At 32.6% G+C, this 10163-nt stretch overlaps 2 protein-coding genes across 3 annotated transcripts; one reads left to right on the top strand and one right to left on the bottom strand.

Annotated features, from left to right (window-relative positions):
• Positions 1-705: 705 nt before the first annotated feature.
• On the bottom strand, positions 706-5368 carry LOC121967356 (RNA-directed DNA methylation 4-like). 2 transcript variants are annotated; one of them, XM_042517513.1, is made up of 10 exons: positions 4768-5368; positions 4600-4683; positions 3331-3425; positions 3123-3197; positions 2549-2590; positions 1832-1983; positions 1643-1752; positions 1389-1464; positions 1230-1303; positions 706-1152 (listed from the first exon to the last, which is right to left on the bottom strand). In XM_042517513.1, the coding sequence occupies exons 1-10, from the start codon at positions 5177-5179 to the stop codon at positions 1034-1036; spliced, it is 1239 nt and encodes a 412-aa protein (XP_042373447.1). In that variant the 5' UTR covers positions 5180-5368; the 3' UTR covers positions 706-1033. The 2 variants fall into 2 exon arrangements, with proteins under 2 accessions (XP_042373447.1, XP_042373448.1); XM_042517514.1 differs by having other exon boundaries at positions 3123-3194.
• A 557-nt stretch (positions 5369-5925) lies between these two features.
• On the top strand, positions 5926-8857 carry LOC121968539 (protein DEHYDRATION-INDUCED 19 homolog 4-like). The gene is made up of 4 exons (XM_042518865.1): positions 5926-6183; positions 6311-6447; positions 7230-7773; positions 8600-8857. Exons 1-3 carry the CDS (start codon positions 6006-6008, stop codon positions 7341-7343), a joined length of 429 nt encoding a protein of 142 aa, XP_042374799.1. The 5' UTR covers positions 5926-6005; the 3' UTR covers positions 7344-7773; positions 8600-8857.
• Positions 8858-10163: the final 1306 nt, after the last annotated feature.

Genomic DNA, 10163 nt, shown 5'->3' with positions numbered 1-10163 from the left:
GAAATGCAAATAATGTAAATTTTGGCTTCAAAAATAATAATGTTATCACAAGAAAATATTTTATTTTAACGTTCATACATAGTGGCATATTATCTTAGTAACTTTTCAATTTTATTGGAATTAGAGTATTTTTAAAATGATAAATATGTTATATTATATTTTATAAAAAAGAATTCAAAATGGATTAATTTTTATTTTAAAAAAACTATTTAATAAAATTAGATGTGCTAAAGTCGTAAATGAACCAAATAATTATTTATATTCATTTAATATATATAAAATTAATTAAATAAATAAATTTTAACACATATATATTCAACTCATTAATATTTATGAATAATATTCGTGAATAACATTCGTAAAAAATATTCATAAAGCATTTTTAGGATGATTTTTTATTTGATGATTCTATCAAGAAAAATATATCCATTAATTAAGGGGGCGTTTGGTTTAAGGGAATAGAAGTAAGGAATGGGAATAGCAATTTTTAAATATCTAAAAATAAATAAAAAATTAAAATGGTGCCCTAATGGGAGTAGGGGATCAAATCGTATTGATATACATTCATTTTTAATCTACAAAAGTTGACTTCAAATAATGTAAATTTTGGCTTCAAAAATAATAATGTTATCACAAGAAAATATTTTATTTTAACGTTCATAGCATATTATCTTATCAACTTTTAAATTGTGAAATTCATACAAATAAGCATGAAAAAAATTATTTTATAAATTTCTAATTAATTTGCAAAAATATACATATTTACACGATGAAGTTGTTCTATTACAATAACTACCAAACAGACTACATGACAATCACTGCCTCAACTTAATACATGCACAATAAACTAATTGACATGTTCCCATGTCCAATATTCTTGGTCTTCCTTTACTCTTCGCTGATAAATGATATCTTTTATCCTTTATAATCTAAATCAGAAATCTTCTAAATCAATGTCAGAATTTTGATTCAGATCTTCACTCTTCAGCTTAGAAGTGATTGCTTCAGCTTAACGCAAATACAATAGACAAATTTAACGATATCCCCATCTCCAGTCCTCTTGATCTTCCTCTTCACTTTGATCATATTCTGAGTCAGAATCTTCAAAGTCAGACTCTTCATCGCGATAATCATTCCATGGATTGTTCTCAGCTGCAAATAAACAAATATTAATATTTACCAACTTTAATATGAGTCAAATTAAAAGGAAAGAAAAGATATAGTCATACCATTTGAATCATCACTTTCATAATCATATTGTGACGGACCATCATAATAATCGTCCTCTACATAAACTTGCACACTGTAGCAATCATACATAAGCATAATGAATATCAAAATTAAATTCCAATTGCTAGTTCAGATTAATCAAATGTCCAAATTCATACAATGGATATTCATCAATGTTATCCGTGTCTGTGTCCACACCAACGCCCGTGGTATATATGTCGTAAACAAAGTTATCTGTTCAAAAGAAATAAAAAGGGCAATTTAGCGGTGAGCAGATCATAAAGAATCTCACAGAAGATCTTAAACTGCATATAAAGTTAATCATAGTATGCAAATTGGATTTCTTGTTTCCAAGCATAAATATAACATAAGTTGTCATTGGAAGATTTAAAGATGGGGGAGAAGATGGAACCTTCTGTAGTTGCTCTGTCATGTTCAATCTGTTCAGCTACTTGTGGAAGGATTTCCCATAGAAGTGGTAAATACTTATCCAAAATTGCACCATCAGCCTCAGGAGCAACTCTGCAGCATTCAAGAATCTTTTATATAAACCAGAAAAATATACTAAAAAAGCAATAGAAACTCTAAATATTAAACATACTTGGACTTTGGCACCCTTTGGTGAGTTTCATCTTCGGAATCAACTCGAACAACATCATACAAATGACACATTTCATGCAAAGAGCATTCTTCTGCATCCATGCTTCCCCTCTTCTTCCACATTTGTTCAAATCGAGCACTTCTAGCAAGATCCTATAAGATTTAATAGGCCTTAGCAACATTATCTTGGGAAAAAAAACATCCAGATTCAATGTTTCTTAATTTTAGCAATGAATTGATAATAAAGCATCTCATCATAAAACCAATTAAATGCGCAAACAAACAACTAATAGTCAAAATCATTCCAATGGTCTCGTAATGTTCAAGTTATTAATTGAGCAATTGGTTTGGCTGGGAGGAAATTAATCTATCAGCTTTCAGAAATAACAATTAGACATATGATAATAGAATGTGAAGAGTATATAAGAGTAAAACTGTGCTTACATTTACTCACTATAACAATGAAAAACTCTTTCTTATCACAAACACATTATTGATCTTGTCATGTGCATAACTGGTGCATCTACATAAAATTATTTAGGGTTGCATACTTCCAACAGACTGAATCCAAATATGTAAAATGATAAAACCTAAGTCCAAGATATGTAAAATAAATGTTACATTAGAAGACATATAACACAAAAATTTAGATGTGCATGTTTCATGCACCGCAAAAATTGCAATAACAATTCAATGACATGAAAGAGTAATAATTTACCTCATGCTCTTTTATAGCCTTGGCCCGCAATTGATTATGTTTCTGTTGGAACAGGAAGTACAACAAGAATGAATATATTATTTGAGGCAAAAAAAAGCTAAATATTCTAGGATTAAGTAAAGTTATTAAACTAGAAAAAATAATAATGGAATCAAAGTAGGCAAATCAAGAGCTATGCATTTTCCAAAAAAATTTGAAAGGCCAGGGATGATAACAAAAAAGAGTCCAATAATTTGTTTTTGCAAGTGATTTTAGAAAACATGCTCAATATCATTTGATAGAATAATTTACTCAGCTCTTTGTCATGTGAATTTTACAAAAGATTAATAACCAATTCTCTGTGAGAATTATGAGCTGGCAAAAACATCCTTTCGGCAATTTATGGTTTAGGAATCATGATATAATAGATGGCAGAAATTACATAAAATTGTGTCATTTTAGCAGTGTCGATAATAGAGAATATAAATCAAAGGAAAAATGCAGCAGTGAAATGGTAAATAATTCTGCAAGATTAGGTTAAGATAACATCTTTTCATGGATAATGTAACATAAGAAATTGAAGTGATAACATTACCTTATCAGGTTTATACAAACTTCTACGCTCCTTAGATCTCCCCTTAACTTCTTTTATATTTCTGGAAGGTTGCTGCTGGTTGAAAAGAGAGAGAGAGAGAGAGAGAGAGAAAGAAGATTACTAACAGATTCAACAAATGAAATCTAAACCAATGACCATATCAAATGACATAGGAGTATACAGAGAGTAACAGAGATTAGGTGTTAACCAGAAAAGAATGCAACACATCTTTGACAGACTGGGAGTGCCCAACTGTCTCAAGATGCTGAACTAACATCTTCTCACTTGCAAGCTCATTGAGAACTGCATTTTAGAAGCATCGTTGGTGAGAAATTTTCAGTCATATATGTTCACAGAATAGGCAGCCAATCAAAGCTACTTATCAAAAATTACAAAGAAAAACACAGAACATGAGGGGCTATCATTTTTTAAACTTAGTCAATTACAAACTTATAAGAAGGAACTCCTCAGGCCTTTCCAGTAGCTTTATATTTACATCATTGGACATTATACAAGAGTTCATGATTCCCTTTCAACAAAACAGAAAAACTCAACCCATGTGAGTTTTCAATCATATATGTTCACAGAATAGGCAACCAATCAAAACTACTTATCCAAAATTACAAAGCAAAACACAGAACATGAGGGGCTATCATTGAGAACTGCATTTTAGAAGCATCATTGATGAGAAATTTTCAGTCATATATGTTCACATAATAGGCAGCCAATCAAAACTACTTATCCGAAATTACAAAGCAAAACACAGAACATGAGGGGCTATCATTTTTTAAAACTTTGTCAATTACAAACTTATAAGAAGGAACTCCTCAGGCCTTTCCAGTAGCTTTATATTTACATAATTGGGCATTGTACAAGAGCTCATGATTCCCTTTCACCAAAACAGAAAAACTCAACCCATGTGATTCAGAAATTACAATTTACAAGAAGAAAAGTTGAAACACGAAGACAAAAGGAACTTCATAATGCTATACAAAGATCATTTTCTTTTAACAATGACATGATATCTTCGTGGTTAAAACCTAATGAACAAAACATTCACAAAAATCCACCAGTCTAACTGTTCTGTCAGAATCAAGTTTCCGTCATTTATCTAATGTTTAAGTGTATGAACACAGCACCACTGCACCCGATTCAAAGTTCTCAATGAGTCATTTCAGCATCATGATTACAAAATTCATAGTTATATTCAATATCATTTATAAATTAATATAAGCTACAAGCAGACAACTATATCATTTATAAATTAATATAAGCTAATAGCAGACCATTGATGTATGCTACCCCACTTCAGTTTGACTCATTGTTTCCATGTCCCTAGCATATAAAGAACATAGATTATATCTAGAAACCATTTTCGAGTTCCTCCATTTTCAAGTAGCAACAACTCAATAAATGCATGCATTGAAATTATGATAATCCCATTAAAAACAGAAAAAAGAAAAAGTGAAGGTTATACCTTTTCCTGTGCCGCAATCAGATATGGAGAGATTTCCAAGACCCAAGAATGCTTTTTTATGTGGCCTTTCATTAATCTCCAGCCCTGAGCGCATAATAAAAAAAACACCTTTATCTCCCATTCTAATATTATCCAAAGAGGGAAAAAAGAAGAAGAAAAATAACATACAGAAGGAGTCAAGTTTTGATTGGGAGGCCTTCCGTTTAACCCTTACGATCACCGGCTTTCCAGTGATCGAACTCAGTGGAAGAGGCTTTCCTGTGAACAAACTCAGCGGATGTGGGTTTTCTGTGATCAAACTCTGGGGAGGAGGGTTTCCTGTGATCAAACTCAGCGGAGGAGGGTTTCCTGTGATCAAACTGAGCGGAGGAGGGTTTCCTGTGATCAAACTGAGCGGAGGAGGGTTTCCTGTGTTCAAACTGAGCGGAGGAGGGTTTCCTGTGATCAAACTGAGCGGAGGAGGGTTTCCTGTGTTCAAACTCAGCGGAGGAGGGTTTCCTGTGTTCAAACTGAGCGGAGAAGGGTTTCCTGTGATCAAACTCAGCGGAGGAGGGTTTCCGGTGATCGACGGAGGAGACATGGAACTCAGCTGAGGAGACTTTCCAGTGATGGAACACAGCGGAGGAGGCTTTCCGTTGATCGACGGAGGAGACAGCGAAGGTTAACGCCCGGAGAATAAGAATCGCCCAGAAAATCGCCTCCGGAGAACAAGAATCGCCCGGAGAACAAAAATCGCCGGAAGATAAGAATCGAGGTTTCGGTGAATTGGGTTTGTGAGAAAAAAGACTCCCTGATCTACTTATTTATAGGCTAGCCCACACTTATTTAATGTAGTCTCAAGTCTTAACGGTAATTTATTAAAAACACGCACTCAACTTGATAAAAGATTAAAATATGTAACCGTCCGCGGTCCGCCCCGACTAAAGCGTCGAATCTATTTTTTTAATAATAATTAAAACAACAAAATAAAATACTCTTTTTTTTTAAAAAAAATAACACCTTAATATATTTTTAATTTTAAAAGTTTATTACTCTAGTATAATTATAATTATTATAATATTTTAAAAATTATTGATAAAAATTATTTTTAACATCATAGTAATAATAATTTAATAAAATTAAAATATTTTTATTTTATTTTATATTTTAATAGTCGTTGAATCAAACCAGTTGTAATTTTATTAAAATTGAATTCAAAAACGGGTACCGTTTTAATTTTATCCTTTTTAAAACTAATTTTTATATTTATCTAAATTTCGATTCAAACTATAAATCAGCCTCTGTGCTCCTCTCCCCCTCTCTCGCTCTCTCTCTCTATCTCCTTGCTCCATCGATCGGGTCTCCATTCTGGCGATTCCATCAGGAAGTAACAGCAGTGAGAAGGAATTTCTCTGGTTTTCCCCCAAATGGTCCGCCTTGGAGTTCAAAGTGGATCCGAGACCGCGCCTTCGTTTGCAAGAATCACTTCTCCGGTCTTCCCCCAAATGGTCCGCCTTGGAGTTCCCGCGGTCGACAGTTTTGATTGGGAGAACTTGATGGTCAATGAATTTCTAGACTGGTTTGATAGAGATGATCTTAATCCAGGTTCCTTTTCTTTTCCGATCTAATCTCTTCCACCGCCATTCTTTTTCCGAATCTGGTTTTCTCCTTGTTCGATCGGGAACCCGAGCTCTTACCCTAGTTCTTGGCTTCCAAATTGAAATCTTTGCAGAAGATTTGAGCATCTATGAATTCGAAGTGGATGGGATTCCACGGCCCTTAACCTGCCCGTACTGCAACGAGCCCCATGATCTTGGTTCGCTGTGCTCTCACCTTGTCCAGAAGCATTTTCTCGAATCTAGACCTGCTGTGAGCACTGTTCATTCCAATCTATTCTCGACAAGATTTAGGCCATTTGTTCAAATTGCTTCGTTTGCATGATTCGTTGTAAAGGTAGTCTTAAAGTTGATGTTGCTTTCTTGTTGACAGAAGTAGCTCCAGTGTGCTAGGAATAATTCAAATTTGTGTTTACAGACTGAATTTGTTCTCTAGTTGGAAATATGAAATTTTCTCAATTTGCCGCATTCAAACTTTAGGTTTCTATCTAACGAGTTCCCTAAAATTCGATTCTGTTAGAGGCTTCTTCATTTTAGGTTTATATTTCGTTCTGTCTTTTTTTCTTCTCCCAAAGTTACTACAAATATAATTTCCTTGAACTCTATGCCTAAAGACATCAATATCCTCAAACCGTTTCACCTTGTGAGCAAGTGAGTATTTCATCCAAGAATTGGCTATTTGGGGACAGATTACTAGATTGAAAGAAAATGGTATAAATCAATATTGCCATTTCACAAATAGTACTAAACATGGATGTGCCTTAAGCTTAAAATATATATATATATCCTCTTTGCACTTATGTTTTTCTCTTCTACAAATTTAAGATGAATTTATGTTTTCATTAAAAGAACTGTGAGATAAAAACTTGGATTAAATTTGTTTGCATTTTTTTCATGTCCATCTAAAATTTTCTACTTGTAGATTGGATTGTATTTAGTGCAAATGTGCTCGACTTTTTAGAAAATGCAAGTCCTTGAATTTTCATATCTTGCGAGCAGGAGTCTGATTGCTGATCTTTTTGTTCATTTTTGCAGGTTTGTCCTGGCTGCGATTCGAATCAAACACAAATGCTTTATCACATTGTAGCAGCTCACCGATCCATGTTGAGGATATCCTTTTTTCCCTGGCATAAGTTAGCCAACTCTTGAACTATGATGTTTATCCAATTTGGATCAGGAATCATGTCAAAATTTGAAAAGGAGATAAATTCTTGGGCTAGATTATTTCTATGTTTGTGTGTTTTGACTCTTTAACTTTGCATTACATTAGCAGGCCTAATTATCTGCAATTTCCTCCCATTAGCCCCACGTTCATGAATGCATTATCTCAACAAATTAAACAATCATCCGAATTCAAGATGTCAGACTCTCAACAAGCACTCTTAATCAGTAAGGAATCCTCTTTTCAAAAACTCCTAGAGAGCAGTAAAACCCATCTGCAAAGTTCAGTCCCCAGGGAAGATATGTTGAGGAACAACATCTCAGTTGCCTTAGATGATTTTGTGGCTGCATCTAACGCTGAAGATACACTGACACCTTCTGCTTGCGAAGCAGAAAACAGAAAAGAGAAAGAAGAGAGGTACTTGCTTCATTGTCCTTGCCTTTCTCATTGGTATATTTTATTGGTATTCATTTGTATCGTTTGTGATCGACATGAAAATGACATTAGGTTTTTGCGTACATTTATAATTTCATGTCATTCTCTCATTCAAAATGTCAATTAGGATAAGCAAATATGCAGAATTTTCAAAATCTATATCTCGTGTTAATGCTTGTTTGATTCAATTTATCTCGTGTTAATGCTTCTCTGACACAACTTTTGCAACTATGATTAACACCAACCAAAAGAAAAATAGCACTTTAAGATTACAGATGTTGAAAAGTTGAAATGGATATGGCAAAATGATAGTGGAAATTTGATTTCTGGGCTTGTTTGGTAAAATTGTGATGAAAGTATTCATAAGCTATTAGAATCATCAGTTTATCAATACAGCAATCAATGTAGAATAGTTTTCTTTCCTCTCTCATATTATTTGCATAGAAAAATAGTATAATGTAATTGTTAATCCACAAAGGATCAGGTATGTACTAACACCCTCCATAATCATAAACTTATATCATCTCTCTTTTTAAATTATAGTAGTTATTATTTATGTGAACTCTGAAATTTCAAGAGATCAATTTTTCTAGGAGCACCTTGTCAATTTTTTTTCAGAGTGATTATTTGAATATGAACTTAGTGTTCCTGTCATTTTTATAAGATGATACTTTTATCCATGTGAAAGCTCAAAAAGTGTTTCTTATATACTATATGGTTCAAATTTGTTTGATGATATGACGAAGTATGATTGCTATTATTTGTCTGGAACCCTACCTCTAATCCAAGTTATTCTTTTTGGTATCAGTGATGCTTCATTGACTCCTGAGCAGAGGGAACAAAAGCAAAAGCAAGCAGAGTTTGTGCAAGAATTGGTTATGTCCAGTATTTTCGATGATTAACAAAATTTAGCTTACAGAAACTTGACAGTGAATAGATGACTAGGAACAAAATATGAAAATATAGATAAAAAAAGAGAGAATTCTTTTAAAGAGAATCGAGATCTTGAATTTGTTCTTTAATACAAAAAAATCTCTACTAAGGAGTAGAACGTTTGACCTTTAAGAGTGAGAGTTTTTTCTTTGGCAATTATATGTTCTGGAAGTTTGATTGGAGCAAATGTAGGTTACTATCTTATATACATCACTGAGAGTTTGTATTTCTTCTGGATTTATCATATTAATGGTGAAGCATAAAATTAAAAAACAAAAAATAGGTACTAAAATTGAAAATGTGTTATCCACGTTAACTTCATGTAGTTTCATATTGATTCAATTTGCTAAGGGTTGAGCACTACAAAAATATTTTGGTTCACTGACGGATTTTTCCATCGGAAATTCATTGGTATATTTGCTTATTGACGGCATTCCAATGGAAACTCGTTTGTCGAGAGATAATTCGTTGGAAATGGTTTTGTCGATGGAAATTAAATTTCCGTCGTTGTAATTTCCGACTGAATGCATATTCCGTTGGTAAATTCAAAAAAATAATTATCGACAAAATCATTTCTTTCAATATACAACGCCAGAATGACTAACAATTACCGACAGAAAATATATTTTTAGTCAAAAATTACTATGGAAATAGTATTTCTGTCAGTACCCAATAAAGATATATATTGACGGAAACCACTATTTTTGTCAATAATTATCAATGGAAATAGTGTTTCCATCAGAAAATATCGACACACGGTAATGATATGAAACAGTGTTTACCGACGAAAACAGTGTTTTCGTCGGTATTTCGTTGGTAAACAAAATAAATTAAAAATGAATATTTTCTATTTGGATCTATATAAAACCATCACAAGGGATGACATTTCATACATATAAGCATCACATTTTATAATCCACACATACAATCACATTTTAAATATCCTAACGATTCATAAATACAAACAAACTAACATAATTATAACTATTCATACATTCTAATAATTCATATATCACAAACACAAATAAACACAAACAAATAGTCTTTTGGATAGAAACAAACACAATCTAAACAATATACAAACATAATAATAGAAACAAAACACGAACACAATAATAGAAATAAATATTCATATCCAAATTCAAATGTACAGAATCAAATATATAAATACATACCATGATACAAAATACTCCAAATAATACTAGTAATATAAAATTCTATAGAAAGTCAAATATGATATATTATGATCCTATTGATATATAATTAAAAATTTTGCATATATGTATAACTAATTTTACATGTATAACTAATTTTACATGTAATAAAAAAGATACCTGGATAGAAAGATGATGATAATGATGATCGCGGATCAAAGGACAAAGATCACAACCGATGTGGAGGTCAACGCTAGAAAACCAACGAGCTCGCCAAAGGGGGTC

Source organism: Zingiber officinale, chromosome 3B (assembly GCF_018446385.1).
Source record: "Zingiber officinale cultivar Zhangliang chromosome 3B, Zo_v1.1, whole genome shotgun sequence".
In the NCBI taxonomy this organism is placed as follows: Eukaryota; Viridiplantae; Streptophyta; class Magnoliopsida; order Zingiberales; family Zingiberaceae; genus Zingiber; species Zingiber officinale.
This window is presented reverse-complemented; position numbering and strand designations above follow the sequence as displayed.

Bases quoted from the DNA above. Each gene is read 5' to 3' on its own strand.
- LOC121967356 (XM_042517513.1), bottom strand. From the start codon at position 5,179: ATGTCTCCTCCGTCGATCACCGGAAACCCTCCTCCGCTGAGTTTGATC. The intron at 3,198-3,330 runs GTTAACACCTAA...CTTTTCAACCAG, and splicing joins ATGTGTTGCATTCTTTTCTG to CAGCAACCTTCCAGAAATAT. The intron at 1,465-1,642 runs GTTCCATCTTCT...TCTTTTGAACAG, and splicing joins TGACAGAGCAACTACAGAAG to ATAACTTTGTTTACGACATA.
- LOC121968539 (XM_042518865.1), top strand. From the start codon at position 6,006: ATGGTCCGCCTTGGAGTTCAAAGTGGATCCGAGACCGCGCCTTCGTTT. The intron at 6,184-6,310 runs GTTCCTTTTCTT...AAATCTTTGCAG, and splicing joins TAGAGATGATCTTAATCCAG to AAGATTTGAGCATCTATGAA. The intron at 6,448-7,229 runs GTGAGCACTGTT...TCATTTTTGCAG, and splicing joins TTCTCGAATCTAGACCTGCT to GTTTGTCCTGGCTGCGATTC.